This window comes from Lates calcarifer, linkage group LG12 (genome assembly GCF_001640805.2).
Source record: "Lates calcarifer isolate ASB-BC8 linkage group LG12, TLL_Latcal_v3, whole genome shotgun sequence".
Classification (NCBI taxonomy): Eukaryota; Metazoa; Chordata; class Actinopteri; family Centropomidae; genus Lates; species Lates calcarifer.
In genome coordinates this window covers 12,633,542-12,650,697 of record NC_066844.1, presented here as the reverse complement: position 1 = coordinate 12,650,697, position 17,156 = coordinate 12,633,542, and the positions used below count along the sequence as shown (strand labels likewise).

Sequence of the window (17,156 nt, the reverse complement as noted above, 5' to 3'; positions counted from 1 at the left end):
ATATTTCATGATAATATTTAAGATTGTGTAAAATTTCAAGGGTTTCCGAAAACATTTTTGCACCACTGTATACTACAAAAGCATAGTACAACAAAAGAAAGAGTTAGAAGATAGTTGTATTTTTAACCATTTATATTATGTATTCATTTGTTTGGGTTTATGAAACTACATGTTCACACTGTAGAGTAACATTTCAGTGGACAAAATACGCACATACGTGTGTCCTTCCATAGGTGCCCCAAGTTGATAAAGACTTTCCTTTTGAGGCTGTCACAAAGGATGATAAACCAACTTTGGGATTACAGCCCACCATCTTTGTCTTCATGCTCCATCTTTATCACAATTCAGTCTGGATGTGATCTTAGCTATGCCAGGAGACGGGCATGTTTGACTTGCACGTCTTGTTCGGCCTTTGTATATTTGGCGGGGCCTCTCCTTTGAAGCAGCTCCTGTGTCTCCTTGTGTGAGTGAATCAGCTTTATTCAGTGTGACTTCTGCAAAGTGATCTTTAACCTAGAGGGAAACCACAGAGAACTCTTGTGGGACTACGGCAGACTTCTCTCCAATGGATCATGTCTTTGATGTAACAATGTGAGACCAAAAAAGAAGAGACCAGTAGTACTGTGTTTTCAAAATCTTGTAATGCCAAGATCATTGGATTTTCATCTTTGCAACATCAGTTTTTCAGATTTTATTCCAAAGTAACTTAAATAGTAATTTTGAGCTTATGTGCAAAAGCTGCTGGTATCAGGCTGATTTCCTGTTACCATGGTAGTGATTGTAATGGTGCCTCCCAGGGCAGCTGGATTTTTTCTACACTTTGTCTTCACGATGTCCTGGTTTTATTCCAGGCAACATTGTGTAACCCATAAAATCAATGCCCTGGATGATTTTGTGAAGACCATTTGGCCAGCTGTGTGACACATCTCATTATGTTTTTGCTCTCTGTGGTATTCTGCAGCTCATGTTGTGCCATGTAGGCATATGGGTTTTAAACATAGAACGAGAGCAGGTGCAGCCGTAGTCCAAAAGCACTGGAGAGGAAACAAACACAAACAACATGCCTTATCCTGCCTTGAAGTGTCCCTTGTCCCCATGGACCTCTGCTGTGCCATTACTCTGTGTTCAGCTCCACACTAACGCCAGCCAAACCCTAAGCCCAAGCCTCACACGGTGTTGATCGGTACAGTACCTGCTCCTTTCAGCCAGCAGGAGGATGGGATCATGCTGTGATAAATGGCCAAGCAGCTATAGGGGAGGGGAGGGGAATGGTCCCACCTAGACTGTTTTGTTTAATTGCTAGTCTTCTAACAAGTGGTAGGGTTTGATTAAGCTCAGCAGGAAAATAGCATGTGCCTTTCAGTTGGACTGACTACAAAACTCCAGAGCAGCAGATTATGTCACTACTCAAATTCAGATTTGATGAGTCAACATCAATAATGTCAAGAATGCATCCAAGACTGATTACTGAGATGCTGGATAATTTTGTGAAATTGCAGGACACCAGGAGGTTATAGCTTTTTTTTAATTATTATTTTAAACTGCTGTAGCAATTTTGCTCTGCAATCATGTCTGCATTGCATTTCAGATTTTTCTTTGAAACTCATGGTAGAGATGATGTCTGTGGATGAATTATAGTACTGTCCTGGTCAATGTAGTAATAACATTGTGTTGTTAAAGACATTCATTATTCATAATTTTCTGCTGAACATTTGTTTCAGTTTAAACACTGGTTCAACTTGTAAATTGGATTATTGGCTGGTTTAATGAAGTCCCATAATTAATTTCATCTACTGTAACAGTCAGTCATTAATTATTATTACAGAATAATTACATAATTGTTATTACTTCATCAAATAATCAATAATTTCACGGTCAGTGATTTTTTTAATGATTACTTCTTTCATGATGTCAAACTCCAAGTCTAATGAACCAAATAACTGAATGAACCACATCTTTTGTCTTGATTGTTTTGGGGCGGGTTTGTTCCAAAATTGTACAAAGTGGGTGAGCTTTGAAGCTCAGTTCGCCTTAATTTTTTTTTGGGACACCTTTTTGAAGGCATTCATAAGGTTGTGTAGAACGAACACCATTGATGTGTGAAGAAAGAAAGAAAGAAAGAAAGAAAGAAAGAAAGAAAGAAAGAGAAAAATTGACAGGTGGATCTCAAGTTATCAAATTGTGTGTTTTTCTCATTTTGATTACTCCAACACAATGAAGTGACATTGAGGAAATCCTGGCATTTAAACTCCAACAATGTTCATTGATTTGAGCAGTCTGACAAGTACTTGCCAACATGATGCCCCACTTCCTGTTAGTGATAAGTCACACCTTTAGTTGGTTTCATAACACCATGTCTGTACAGCTCCTGTCAAATCTTGAATCAACAAGGGATAATGATTGTGGGTCTAAATGATAGCGGATAATGATAAGTTAACCAAGAACAATCTGCTGGATATCATTTTCATAAACAGTATCTGATGATAAGTTGCTAAATAGAGTATCTCTGAGTCTGCCTATCAACCAGTTACTGCATATAATGAATAATTCCTTATTAACTCCAACTCAGATGCTAAATGGTACATAACCAATTATAAATGATGTTATTATGTGTATATGCATCATACTGTTTGTAACTAGGGGCATATTATTGCCTTTATTACCTTTAAATTGTGAACAACGACAAAACAGAGAGAGTTGTGAGAGGGCATTTGATTTTTTGAAAAAATAACAGAGGGCAAATATAGAAAACAAATCCAGATTACTCAGATTAGTTAAGGTAGTTTTACATTATTACCAGCACACACAGTCTTAGTGTTGAAAAGCTGGAAGTTTCTAGAGAAGTTGTTGTTCATGAAGTTTGGAGAAAACAAGGCCATCATACCATCTGTGAGTGATGGAACTAACTAGGTTTAGCTCGTGAGTTGCCACAATGAAAGGCTATAGGCTGCCCGTTAGCTGGTTAGCACATATATGTGACTGTGTTAGTTAATGATGTAATAATGATATGTGTAATTATTTACATCAGTGTGCTCTCATTTTATTGATTATTTGGTTATTTCAATCATTAACTTCTCAAAGTTTTATGTACCTTACTATGAAGTCTTATTAGGTGTGTTTTCTTTTTTTTTTCTCGTGGAAGCTATCTCTGTTGTTCTAGTTGACTGTCTGGGGAATTGCAATTAGTCATGAGACACATACCCCAGTATCTCCCAAATCCCTAGTTGCGTATGCAGACCTCATCCACATGGAAACTGTTCATTTAAAGTGAGTCCAGATAATACATTTGTTTGTAAGCTCTTGCAGGTCATCAGTTTTCACATTAGCATGATATAGCATTAGGGTCATCTATCATCAGGAGGAGTGAATCAGGAAGTTACAAGTTACATGCAACCAAAATATCTCAGTTCCCTCCACCAAATTATTTTGTTTAGTATCCCATACAGAAAACCAAAACATGGTTTCATTTAAATTAAGAATTTCCTTTCTCTCTTTTTATCCACAGATCTGATATTTTCCTGGATCTTTAATGAATACCCATCATTTGTGAAACAGGATACTCGTCGCTTCATCTCACAGGAAACAGGAAATTTGTACATCGCCAAAGTGGAGCCCTCAGATGTTGGCAACTACACTTGTGTGGTGACCAACACAGTCACAAAGACCAGAGTCCAGGGTCCACCCACTCCACTAGTGCTCCGCAGTGATGGTGAGCTCTGCTTTTGAACCCACTAACTGTACAAACAACATGTCAACATTATCAACCACAGCACATAAGACTGCTGGCTGGTTAGTTGAGAGGTTTGTTCAGGTTAACTGGGCTGTATATCATACTGGTAATCATCATAAATGATTCTGCTAAATGTTGTCTCTTAATTGTACTGAACTGGCCTTATCACCATGCTTTTCCAGATGGTTCCCCTTTTCCAAATGTGAATGTTGCAGTATATGTAAAATCTGCATTTATACAAAGCCAGTTCTCCATTAAACTTCCATAGTGGTTACAGGAAGATTTGTGATGCACCTCGACTGTTATAGAATTTTTGTGCATATGAAAATATCTGCTTGTCACTTTCATCATGTGTTTGAATGGTGTTTTTCTTCCGTCTTTCTTCGTGATTTCATCAGTACTAAAAATTGCAGCTCATCTACTCTGTGCTGAAATCTCTCGGGATGATTTTATACAGCAATGCTGAAAATTAGTACCGGTCCTGGTCATGATAAACAAAAAGCCAGAATTGTTTCCTTGGTACCTGAAAGTAGGACGAGTGGTTTTAAGGAATACAAATGAACTTCAAAGGTTAATTATCTCATTGTTTGCTAATTTCAGCATGTCCTTTAACATGTGGATCTTATGCTTTAGGCTGGCCTTATCAAGGCACTCCAGAGGAAAGGTCATTGTCAGCAAGTAATCTAATTGTAGGCTTCTGTCCCAGAAGTGTGGTCCTTACCATATCTAATGTGATGCAGTAGTGTGTTTTTAACACAATGTATGGACTGCACTGTACCTATATCTGCCGCTCTCATTGCCAATATTCATTTTTTTAACATTAACACATAGATACAATATGACATTTTTTTCAATAGGCTTCCTTAAATTTGGTTATTAAAGAGAAGGGTATGCTTTAAAAAGGAATATTTTACATGATTAGTGTTAGTATTAATACTAATAGTGGTAGGGTATGTTATGCATATACATGAAGAATCAAATGTTAGCCTAGGAAACAATACAAAATATTGTGAAACATTGTGTTAGAATAACACCTTTTCTCTAGTTAACTTTTAAATGTAATTGTGTAGCTGATGAAGTAATATAGGGCTCAGCTTGCAAGTTTGTGCAGCATAGGCAAACTCATTAGCAAAATAAAAAGAAAGGATGAGGCAGTTGTCTGGGGAATTAACTGACATTCTAGAGATACCACATACAATTTAAAGAAAAAGCAGTCAATTGGGCTGTTCGTGTGCTTTTAGCATTTAATAGTAAAAAAATAATACATACCATTTAGATTAAGAATGAGGGTTAAGAAATTCTCAGGATTGTGAATAACAACATTTCTCTAGGCAGTGGTACAAGGCAGCAAACATTAGCCCTACTTCATGGTCATAGGGGCTCAAGTAGAGAAGGGGGAGGGACAGGTGGGCACATTAAACAGGTGTCCCCTACAAAAGGTTATGGTATGAGACAATTACCCATCCACTTCCACCTGTCTGCTTTAACATGGGTGATAGTGCTGTGGTTACATTCCAGTATGAGACAGTTGTGATAAGGATCTGAATTAGCTTTCACAGTCACTCAGGGAGCCATCCTGATAACACATGCCTCACCAAATCAACGAGATGAAATTGGCCTGTTTCCTCCATCTCTAGAGCTATTTGTTCAACACAGCCCTGAATTACAGCAATGGGGGAAAACCTATTGTTACGCTGGTGGATGAGAGTGGCTTAAAATACCACATTGTGCACCGATCCTGAGAACTGCCACAGCCAGGAAAAATGAACATATACCCAATTACAAATTCATTTATATAATTTACCTTAATGTCATTCTAAAGGTAAAAAATACAGTGCACATGTGCCTTTCCACTGATGTTAGACACTCCATTCTTGATTTATGAATAAGTCTCTCCCAAAACTAGAATACCAGAGAGGCCACATTTCCGTCTCCTCCAGAGAATTTTAGCATGCACAGCAGCAATATTATAATCCACCAGAGCTGCTTCACTGACAGTGAATGGGATGCTTTGTAGACACTGTGGCAGTACCCAGGGGGATTTTATGGGCCCATTTTCTGGTTCACAGCTGTTAGCACTACAACAAGATGAAACTCATCTGGATGTAAAAGCTCAAACCGTCTATGAATTCTCAAAGTTGTTTTCTTCCATTCAACATCAGTGTGTTGCATGTCCACTGGAGAGCTGTGTTTTGGCTTTAGTTTCTCATTATTTTCAATGGAAGAGCATTCTGTGACAGCACTGAGAGCAGAGCGTGTTTCTGCTGCTCAGATCGCACAGCATTGGAAGTTGAAAAAACATTTCAGCTTATAGTAACAAAAAGATTGTGCTTGAAAAAGGTTTTCAGTAGATGTGTAGCAACAGCAGAAGTGCACAACTAGTGTTTTTTTAATTCAGTTTTTTTGCCCAAGTTGTTTAACTTGGATCAAAAATGCAACTTTTTTTGTAATACTGACGCTAATTTACATTTCTTTGTCAGGTGTGATGGGTGAATATGAGCCAAAGATTGAAGTTCAGTTTCCAGACGTTGTTCATGTTGCCAAAGGATCCACTGTAAAGCTGGAATGCTTCGCTCTGGGAAAGTAAGCCCAGCCTCAGTCAGGCTCAACATGCTGAACAGCATACAAGATAAAAATATTACTAGAAAAGCGCCAGGTTATTTTTTTCATGTGTTTCACCACTTTGCTGCAATCCTCATGTGTTTAAAACTAGGCTGCACATCTAAGAAATTAGCACACACATGTTGTGGTGTAAGAATCTTCAGTTAAAATGTCAGATTTTATCACATAGTGTACTCTCTTAAACCTCTTAAACTTTCTTCCAGAACCAGCTACAGCCAAGTTTATCATCTGGTCTCTAGTGGCTCTCAATGTACACTGAAACAACAAAGGATAGCAATACATGTACAATATACAGTAAAAAACATATATATATATATATATATATATATATATATATAAATAACTCACTTTTATGTACAGTATATGCATGTATACCCCTGTCTATGTACTACTATTTGATATACAGTGTATTTTGTGCATTTTGTATGGCCACTATCATAGAGTAAATAAATATTGCTCTCTTCAGTCTGCTCTTACATTAAATATTAAGGATTTTAATAGCATAATTTAAGGTTAATACGATCACCTTGGCTGCTAATCTTGCAAATTGAGGGAAATGTGAGAAATTCAAATATTTTAGGATCCGTAATATTAGGTTTTATGTGTATACATAATGGGGTTAATAAGGGATTTTATGCTTATTTAAAGGACAATTTGCTAATAATTAGGTTTGGCATCTTTCACCATTCAAAAATGTTGCAGTACAAATTCACCACTAATTTAGGCATGAAGACATGTCTAGTAAATGTATTGAAAGTTAATTTGTAGCAGTTTTGTTTAAATTTTTTGTCTGTCAAACAATGACCAATAGGTGTCTATAATCTTGAGGGTATTTGAGGTTGGATAACTCTTTTGGGCTACAAGTCATTCAGAAAATTTGAAAGCTGTGACTTAACAGCCTTTTACGTTTCTGTTCTTACAGCCCAGTGCCCTCTATAAACTGGAGGAGAGTGGACAGTGTGCCGTTCCCCAGGAAAGTGGACATGAGGAAAGCCAGTGGTGTCCTGGAAATCCCATATTTCCAGCAGGAGGATGCTGGCACGTATGAGTGTGTGGCCGAGAACTCCAGGGGAATGAACACAGTCAAAGGAAAGCTCTCTTTCTACGGTAGGTGATCCTGTCGTGCATGAATATTTGACCAGCGTGCACCACATCTGTCAGACATGCTCAGACTGAGAGGCAGCAAAAGCAGACAGAACTGGTCTTATAGAGCTGTCAGTGGTGATCAGGGGGAGGTTCATGTGGCATACACAAGGAGGTAGGCTTGTTTTAACGGCACATCAAAATGATTAAAGGCTGTCAGCCATGATGCCTCTAATATTTTGATCCAGATTAAAGGAGTGATGTGGATGAGGCTGAGCCCTTGTATACGACCTTGTTGGTGGGCCTTGTATTGGGATCCACCAGATGGCATCATGATTGACATCCAACTTGACTGGAGATCAAAGCTGTTAAATGTACTATACATAGACCAGTGACACATATGTCAGGGACATAATCTGCACAGCAGCATCTGGGAGCATGTGGATCTACATGAAGGGGGTTAGTAGATTCATTGTTACAGATAGTTCCATGGTTAGAGTCACACCTACTGAATTCAGACAATAAAAGTCATGATAACCACTGACTACAATGTGCAGGCCACTTAATTCCCAAAGGTAAACCTCCACGATCAGAAAAATATATTACCTGCTTTTACAACATGGCAGATAGTACACATTTAATTAATTTTTAAGGACAACAGAGAGTTTCTTCCCTGAATGGGCATTTTATAAGCTATCTCTCTATTTTACCATTGAAAATTCTATTTTACAGCTAAATATGTAACATTTTGGATAGAAACAACCAACACAGAAATATTTCTGTCTAAGTTTTATCTGATTTCATTGTTCCTAAAAAATGTCCCATTAACAAACATATATAGGTTATTCAGACCTCAGGGATTTCTGTTTCCATTCTGGGTTTTTTTCTTTTGTTTTTTTTTTCTCTCAGTCACATGGCTGGCTCCATATACAAAACTTTTACAAACTTTTTTCTGTATGTCTATATGCCCACTCACAATCTATTTCACAAGTTGGTCATATATGTCCAGCATTCTTTTTGGCCAAACTATTTTAGTTGTATTTTGTTTCTTGTTTTTTTCTTTTTTTACATTCATTTTTTTCTGATGATGCTCTAATGATAGAAGAAACCTGAATCTGGTTAATTTATATTCGTTTAAAAAAAAAGGATTTGGCCCTACTAGAAAATGGAATTAGTCCTGGAAATAATTATGGCAAGGCAAATTTGTTTGCTTAGCACCTCTCAACAACAAGGAAAGTCCTGTATATAAGACATAAAAAGCATTAAGACAAGATATAAAAGAAAAACTATAGGGTCGGGATGCAATGATACCATTTTTTTTTTTCAAACCAATACTTGGATCTGAGTACTTGTCGATACGAGTACTTATTAATGCCATTACACTTTGTACATTTACTTGAAAACGTGTTTTATTTTCATCAGATATTGTTTCATTCTCTAGCTGTAAGAAATTGCTGTGACTGACATTTGAACATTCCATTATATATGGCACTGCCACACATTTTGCTCAAATAGAAGTACTGTTTAAGTACTGTTATTGACATTTTAGCATTCAACCTCATCTTTTTTTAACAAACAGAATATCTTCAAGGCAGGAGTAGGCTAAGGCGGAATGTTTAAAATGTCCAACTATTTTCCATCCGACTGCCACAGCATCAGCCACGCTCCTCTGTGCTAAAAGCCCCTCATTAACAGCCAGCTGGAGGGTGTGTGCGACACACGGCAGGCTCGGGAGTCCAGCTTCACTCATGAACAGAACTTTTAGGGACCCCTCTCCCCCCCATGTCTGAAGCATGTCATCAAGCACACCTGCGATGGCTTGGCTGGTGTGCGAACCCCTAAATTGTTTTGCATGCAGGACGACTCTTCGCGGAGTAAAATCCTCGTCAATCTGCTGTGCAGTTAAACTGATGAGAGACACCGGGCTAACGCTGCTCGTCCAAATATCAGTGGTAAAGCTGAGGTTGTCTCTACATCTTCTTCCCCAGAGTTTGCTGCAAAGTTGGTTGTTGCTGTTTGCCATTATTATTGCCATTGCTCCTCCTAGCTCTAAATTAGCACCTGACCGCCCAAGTGAACATCACGGTGCCGTAAAGTGGTATCGGGCTGTGGTATCGGAACACTTTTATGAGTACAAGTACAGGAACAGGGTATCGGATCCGATACCCAATACTGGTATCGCTATCGGTGCATCCCTACTATAGGGCAATATAAGAATAAGGTAAATAGGATTCACAGTATATGTGTCTTTTGGCGAAACCAACAGTGTCTCAATTTTGTTGTATGTAGTGTGTGTACCAGGTTGTTAAGGTATGCTTTGAACAATCTATGGATTTTCTCTACCATCTATGTTTTCTTCTTCGGATTTTCTCCCCTTCTAGTCATGCTGTGTCAGCTGTCAGAAATAACTCATCTGGGGTATTAAACAATTTATCATTATTTACAGCAGCCCTGGAAGATCTCTGCCTCTTTCACTATAACAGCCCAGGAGCACGCTGTGATCTACCAAGGCTTGATTTGTCCTTTTCAGCTGCTGGTCCTCTCTCATTTTTGATGTGATTTGTCAGTGATTTCTCTCTTTCTCTCTCTCTCTCTCTCTCTCTCTCTCTCTCTCTCTCTCTCTCTCCTGCTGTCTCTAGCCAAGTGATAAAAATCAGTAATCTTATTTTGAACTCTCTTTGAATTAAGCCTTTGAGACATTTGTCAGCAGTGTAAGCCAGTGGACAGTGGAAAGAGAGCTGGGCTTTATGTTAGACAGGTTTCTTCATGGTGGCATGTTAAAACATTCTCACCTTTCATGTCAATGTTTATGTACAGAGATGTAAGAATAGTGCTTTTAACTCCTAATGTGTTTTGAGTTTTTTTTAAATTAATTTTAGATTCCTCCATCTGTTCATTATGAAAACAGTATCAGTATGAAATAAGAAATTCATTAACTGTACTGAGACCTTAGACTCATATTTGTGGTTTTTAGCTTGAGGTGAAATTAGACTCATTATATCTTAATGCAAAAGAAGTTCTTGGGTGCATTTAGCCACCATCTTTTTCCCTATTTGTCATAAATCTCTGTCTTGGGGGAGGCAGTTTTCAACTAAATTCAAGCCAAAGACAACTGTTTTTGTTAAATTTCCATCCATGAAAGAAAAAGCTTTGAAAAGAAATGACCATTTGCCTGCTGGTTGAAGCTGATATTACTCAGAGAGGAGCGTAAATGTAAAGCTGTGACAGGTTAGTTTCCCCACTGTATTCTGTATTGTGTTTTCTGCAGACTTACCACTGCATTATCTCACAGTGATTTCACTGATAAGGCACATTCCCATCTTTCCCCTGTTTTAGCCACTTGACATTTGGCCTGATTGTATGCGCGCTTCGCCCGGTGCGGGCAGAGATGGGCTGCCTGCTTTCATTTGGTATGCGTTGACTGAGAGTCGATATGTTTGCAGTGGGTGAGGGATAGAGTCAGGGACCCTGACAGTGAGGAGAAAGTAAAAAACAACAACAACAATGTGGCTGTGAAAGGTGCAGGAGGGGAAGCTCAGCCAGGCTCTGATGGAGGATTGCAGTAGCGTGAATGGATGTGATGCTAAATTACTGATGATGGTAGAGTCCCATAGAGTAACTTCCTGCCATCTTTTCCTTGGCCAAACACACACATAAAGTCACATACCACACAATTCAAGTGTAACCACTGATTACAAAGCTGACATTGATTAAAAAGCTGTCATTATGAATATATGGATTGTGTATTTCCTTGTATTTTGTTGAGAGTACATCAACAGGGTTGGTGTAGATGTCAAATTACACAAATGGAGAATAAATCTTTCTTCTCCACAACAGAATAGCTAACAGAAGATCTCTCTGCAGCTTTCATTTTACTGCTTGCTTAGACAGCAACAGCACAGCCTCCATACAAGTTGAATGCTAATTACCTAAGCCAAGCTGGTGCAGCAGCCTTTGCAATCTCAGAGACTTATACTACCACACATGATCCACTGTGCTCGATTCTGACATAAATACACATGGCCACACAAATACCCCCCTCTGGACTTTACATCCACCTCTTTTTATCAATCTCCTGTCTGCGTTTCTGAACACCCACTTATACACACACACTCTCTCACACATCGACTACCTGCTGAAGTTGAAATACACAGAGATAGTGTGGGGATATATTTGCAGTCATTGAATTTCTCGCTGTTTTATCCTTACTTGAAGGCAAAATACTGTATAGCAGAAGCCAATTAAAGCAGGATTTGTACGGTTACTGAAAGGCCCCCACAAAGGTCAGTCCTTGAGAGTGGCATTATAGGTGAGATCTGTGGAATGGAAAAGTGCAGTCAGCCATTACTCTTGTCCTGCCACTGGCCTTGTGTGATATAGGATGATAGTAGCTTGACCCACACGTCATCAGAATGTACAGAGAATTACACAGTAGGAGCTTTACAGATCTAGTTTTATGTACCACTTTTTTTTTTTTTTTTTGGCTTAATCTTTAACAAGCCTTGAGTTATTTGCATGGTATACCAAGAATCAGTCCTCCTCCTGTATAACTATACTATCATTTATTCAGATTGTATTGAAGGGAGGCTTTTTATGCCACCAGTAGCCACCCTAATGTATATGGATCTGGTTTTCATCATTTTTGTTCAGGTATAAGTACACTGGGAAACTGAAAGAAACCATGAAAGCAACTGAAAGAAGTAAATGAGGGAAGTCCTGTCACTAAAAGTCACCACAGAGGACTAGAAATCAGATCATTTGATTGTTCTTTTAATACATGCACTAACTCAAGAAAGCAGCTAAATTGAATGTCATATCCTGTTTATATATACATATATATATATACATTTATATCAATCTACCAAATAACACATCAAGAATAACTTGGTTAATTGTGTTTTCCATAATAACAGTATAAGAAATGGTCTGTATGTTGCTGTATTAATGAATGAATCCTACAGTATACTTGTGTTTGGTTTCCTTTATAAAGACCTGATACCTCATGATAACTAACAAATATAATGATGAATAAAAATTCCCTTCATCAGGAGCTGCTCCTTCACTGCATCATGTTTGACTAATGTTCAAATGGGAGGAATTTTGAGGGTTTTTTTAATCTGGAAAACATGCAGAGAAGATGGACTAGTGTCTGCAGTCTTCCTCTCAGGCTGCTTTTGCCCCCCAAAAAACACCAGAAATATAATAGCATTGAGTACACGGTAGTAATTGAAGGCAACTCAGATAAGTACATTGTGACTAACTTGTCTCTTTCATCTGGATTCTGACAGCTGGACAGTCAGAGGACTCTGTCAAGTGATTTTAGTGACTTCATTAGACTGAAAATGTAAATTTAAGGATTTTGAACTCCAGTGAAAATTACGCCCTTGCTATTTATTTCCTTACAGACTAATTATTTTGTCTGAGTCAAATTTCTCCAGTTAACTCTCACATTTTCTACATCTCCAGCCCCTCCTCACCTCATTGAGAAACCCCAAGATGTGCAGAAGCTCATTGATGACTCGCTAGTGTGGGAGTGCAAAGCCACAGGGAAGCCAAAGCCTTCTTACAGGTGGATGAAAAATGGAGAGAACCTAGAGTCTGCTGAGGTGAGACCTGCCAAGCACTAGCATGTCTTTTGAACTGAAGGTAAAGGTCTGCTTCCAAGGTTAGACATACAACAGAAGCCCTGGCACAGATTCTTGCATACTTGCTGCTGCTGAGTGAAGAATGTGAGCCACCATGTCCTGTATTTTCAGAGCTTTACTGTGCTGCTTGTTCAGGCTTTACTGACTAATTACCACACATTATCATCTTCTTCATTACAACACAGTGCCTCCTGTGCTGGCAATACATTATTCAATTCTGCACAACAGCATTTATTTTAAAGGAATCAGACTATGTCTACTGTGTTTTGCCGTGCTAACAGACTGAACTGTAAACAGGCCAAGTATTTCATACTAGTCTGGAAAGCACAGTGATGTAAGAGCTTCCCTAATCTTCTGTTAAATCTCTCCTCGCTGAGTGTGGTTATTAATCCTGTGCCACCAAAAACAAAAAAGTAACGTTCTCTATAAAACCACTGTGTATCTTCCTAGCTTCCTGCCACCTCAGAATTCCTATTATGAGTCCATTATGACTCCAAACATCCTTCTTGTACATATATGTTTAACTGAACTCTGTTCAGTTTGATTCTTTCATTATATTGGAATATTATTTTGGATGCTTTAGTCAGGTTGTTTGGACAGGATTGATTGGACACTCAGGCACAGTTTGCACCTGATAAATAAACAAGCATTATGCTAATTTACTTCATTATGTAAAAAACACACCAGGGGTCATTGATCACTACTTGAAAATTAGACGTCGTCAGAATGAACCCAGTCTGTTGTTGCAGTGGTAGAAACAAAGGCGCTATGCAGCAAAGCATCTTTCCTTTATTTAAAAAAATGATTTGGCTTGCTATCAGGGAAGAATAATCAACAATCTGTTAGTCGGTGGCTAACATTGTTGGGTACAAAGCAAAAGTACTTCCTTAAAAATATCTAATATTGGATGTATTCTTTTAGATTTTTGTTTGTTTGCTTGTTTTGATAATGTGACGTTACCACTACTCCTATCTCATTCCATTGTGAGCTGGATAAGTTCAAATGAAAGCACTACTTTTTAAAAAATATCCTCAAAAATAGGTGAAGCCACTCACACACCTCATCACACTCACCTGCCGTCAGCCATCTGGATTCATAGAATGTATGATTGAAGATTGCAATGACTGTGTTGATTTTTGTGCACCAGATTTCCCCTGAACATAGACATGATAAATGGATATATTCAGAATGCCTGGGTGAATGGATTAATCAGCAAAGGTGTTACATTGTTTGAAATGCCACCATTAACCGCAGTGGCTTAATGAGTGGAAGAGGGAAAGGTCAATGATGTAAGGAGCAGTGGGGAGAGGATGCAGCATTTGTTGTTATTTATTACAGTGAATCAATTGAGACCTTTGTGATTGTGTACTTCACTGGAACTTATTTCTGCTGACAGATTTCTAACTTTGAGCAACCAAAGTAGAGCAATCAATCTGTAAAAAAAATAACATAGTATAATTTATGGTACATATCTGTTCATGGAAAAATTGGCTACACAGCACAGTAGATTTCTAGCAGGTCATGATATATAAAGCTGAGTATATGTACGTTCAATTATTCAGTGTCAGTCATTTAAAATATTTAAGAACCCCAACTATTTCTGTTTCGCTCTAATAATAGTAACTTTCAAACTGGTTATAACAATTCTTGGGTTCTGATTACTAATGTGAATATATATAGAGTGAAAACATGTGAAATAAAAATAAAACAGAAGTGTAAGGATGATCAAACTATCATGGTGAACTAACAGCAGGGAAAATGAAGAGTGATCTGGTGGAGGTAAATCGGTTTAGTCTGTAACTATAATCTCTATAATCTTGAAGAAAAATAAGCTCTTATGTAGTCTACTTAACATTTTCTGGATAACTTTAGAGGAAGCTGGTGTCAGCCAGGTGATTCTAAAACTGTCAAAAATCTTCAGAATAAAGACGTAGGATTATCAAAAATTAGTTCTAAGTATTCAGATATTTTTGTTTAACTTGATGTTGCTTGGCTTAAGAAATAGAGAAAGTCACTTGTGCATATAGACAAAAGAAAAAGTTACTAGCAGAGCACGTGGTGGAAAGAGAACAAGGGAACATAGAAAATTAAAATGCATGGTGAGTGGCTGTGTAGCTTGGAGCTGATTTCAACCAAAGGCGTTGTCTTTTGCGTGCCAGAGTTTTTATTTTCTTGAGGATAGTATTAGGTTTACAGACAGAGTGAGGTGGTCTCAGCCAATCATGGTTTGTTGTCCTCACTTTCTTTGTCTCAGTACAAGACGAGATATAACTTGGTGACGCTAATACTTAAAGAAAGACAATGCATTAATACAAACATGAATCAAAACACATTACTTGCAAATCTTAACACAATGAAGCTGATTAACTGCAAAAGAATAAATTGCGTTCATCATTAGTAATAAATGAGTGGCATTACAAGACATGAAGAATAATCATTTGATTCCAATACCTGAAAAACATTATGTCTAACCTCTTTAGTTAAGCTTAGACATGGTCAATAGATGGCAGTATGGTTGCATGGCAATGTTATTAATAACTATAACTATAATTAATTCCTCACATTATTATCTTAGCTTAGCAACATCAAAAAAATATATATCAGATTTTCACCAAATTACTTATACGCATTTGATTAATGAAATTGTGTGCTTTACAAAATGGGCAGACAATTATTTCATATAGTTTCAAACATTAGAGGATTGTGTGCAAGGTTATCTTGGAATGTGACGTAATTTACGAACAGATCTCTGGTGCAGAGAAAGATAAACAATGGAGGAGACAGGACCTAGCTAGGTCTGTGGATCTGAGATTGTCCAATCTGCATAGTTCTTTTCCAGGTTACTTTCTTGATAAAGTAACAGTGGAATGTTTAATGCAGAGACAAAGTTTGTTGCACAGAATGAAGAGTGTTTATGCATAAGTTTCTGATGAACTGGGGTCCATCAGAATTGTCTCTTCTAAATGGGTCATTTGACCTTTGACCCTAGCTTGGGAGGAAGAGTCCTGTATCTGCTTCTTATCACAGAATGTTGGGGTGGCTGAAGATAAGCGGGGGGTTCAGGTCGTAATTCTCAGTGACCGTACTTTAACCTTGGTGCAGTTCTGGGAATACCTTTGTGTCTTTTCCTATGAATTGTGTGATAGTCTTATCATAGGTGCCAGGTTGACGTCAGGCTGATGCCCGATGTTGCTACAATTGTTTATCAGAATGCTTTGTTTCTGGTGGCTGTTTTCATCTTAAGGACGTCTCTCTCTCTCTCTCTCTCCCCCTGCTATTTTATTGACAATGGCTGCAGGATTAAGTGGCTGCTCAATTAAAGGGAAACTCCACTGTGAAACAGGATTTAATCCATATAAAGGAGTATGGGACCACCATATGGATGGCTTACTATAGTGTACTTGACTTTGACTCTAATGTCAAAGCCTTTGAATTTCAGGAATGAATGATGTAATTTTAGTGATGTCCACTACATTCTGATAAGAAGAGGAAAGGTGGTTTGAATTTCAGGCCTTTCCCAATTATTCAAGCTCACATGAAGCAAGCAGGTTGAGCTTTTGTTCTTGCTATTGCAAAACCATAGCAGAGCTGAGATCATGTTTTGTAGTTCTTACTTGCATGTACAGTAAGTTAATCAAACATATATCAATAGAACAGATTTCTCTCACAGTTCCACTCTGGTGAGCAACAATAATAATTTGTTGTAAACCCCTGTAGTGAGATTTTCCTTATGTCATTAAACTTTAAAATAAAGCTGATGTTATTTATAGTTGTTGTTTCTTTTGCATCTTTGCCTTTAAGGAGGAGAAAGAAAAAGATTATTTTCCACCTTTTCCTTAAATCTACAATAGCTGATTGATACTGTTATGATGCTGTATTACAAAATGTAGTTTATTTACATTTTACAGCTGTTGTGCATCATTCTCACAAAGGCTTCCAGTAATTAGTAAACCATTCCTAAACCATAAAAAGATCCATCCACTGTTTCTGTTTTTGAAGTTTTATATCAAGCGAATCAACCCAGTGTTGTCAGGAAATGACATCGCCAATCATTTTCATTCAGCATAAGGCGTGCA

General features: G+C 37.9%; 1 protein-coding gene across 3 annotated transcripts in view; it reads left to right on the top strand.

The window, feature by feature from the left end:
- The window catches only part of cntn4 (contactin 4), a 154,744-nt gene that overhangs the window by 84,787 nt on the left and 52,801 nt on the right, over window positions 1-17,156 (top strand). For all 3 annotated transcript variants that reach the window (XR_007814351.1, XM_018699001.2, XM_018699000.2), the window contains exons 6-9: window positions 3,506-3,709; window positions 6,211-6,313; window positions 7,275-7,459; window positions 12,902-13,041. Coding sequence is in view for 2 of the 3 variants with exons in the window: in XM_018699001.2 (XP_018554517.1) it covers window positions 3,506-3,709; window positions 6,211-6,313; window positions 7,275-7,459; window positions 12,902-13,041 (632 nt within the window). In the remaining variant the exon portion in view is untranslated. The remainder of the gene's footprint in view (window positions 1-3,505; window positions 3,710-6,210; window positions 6,314-7,274; window positions 7,460-12,901; window positions 13,042-17,156) is intronic.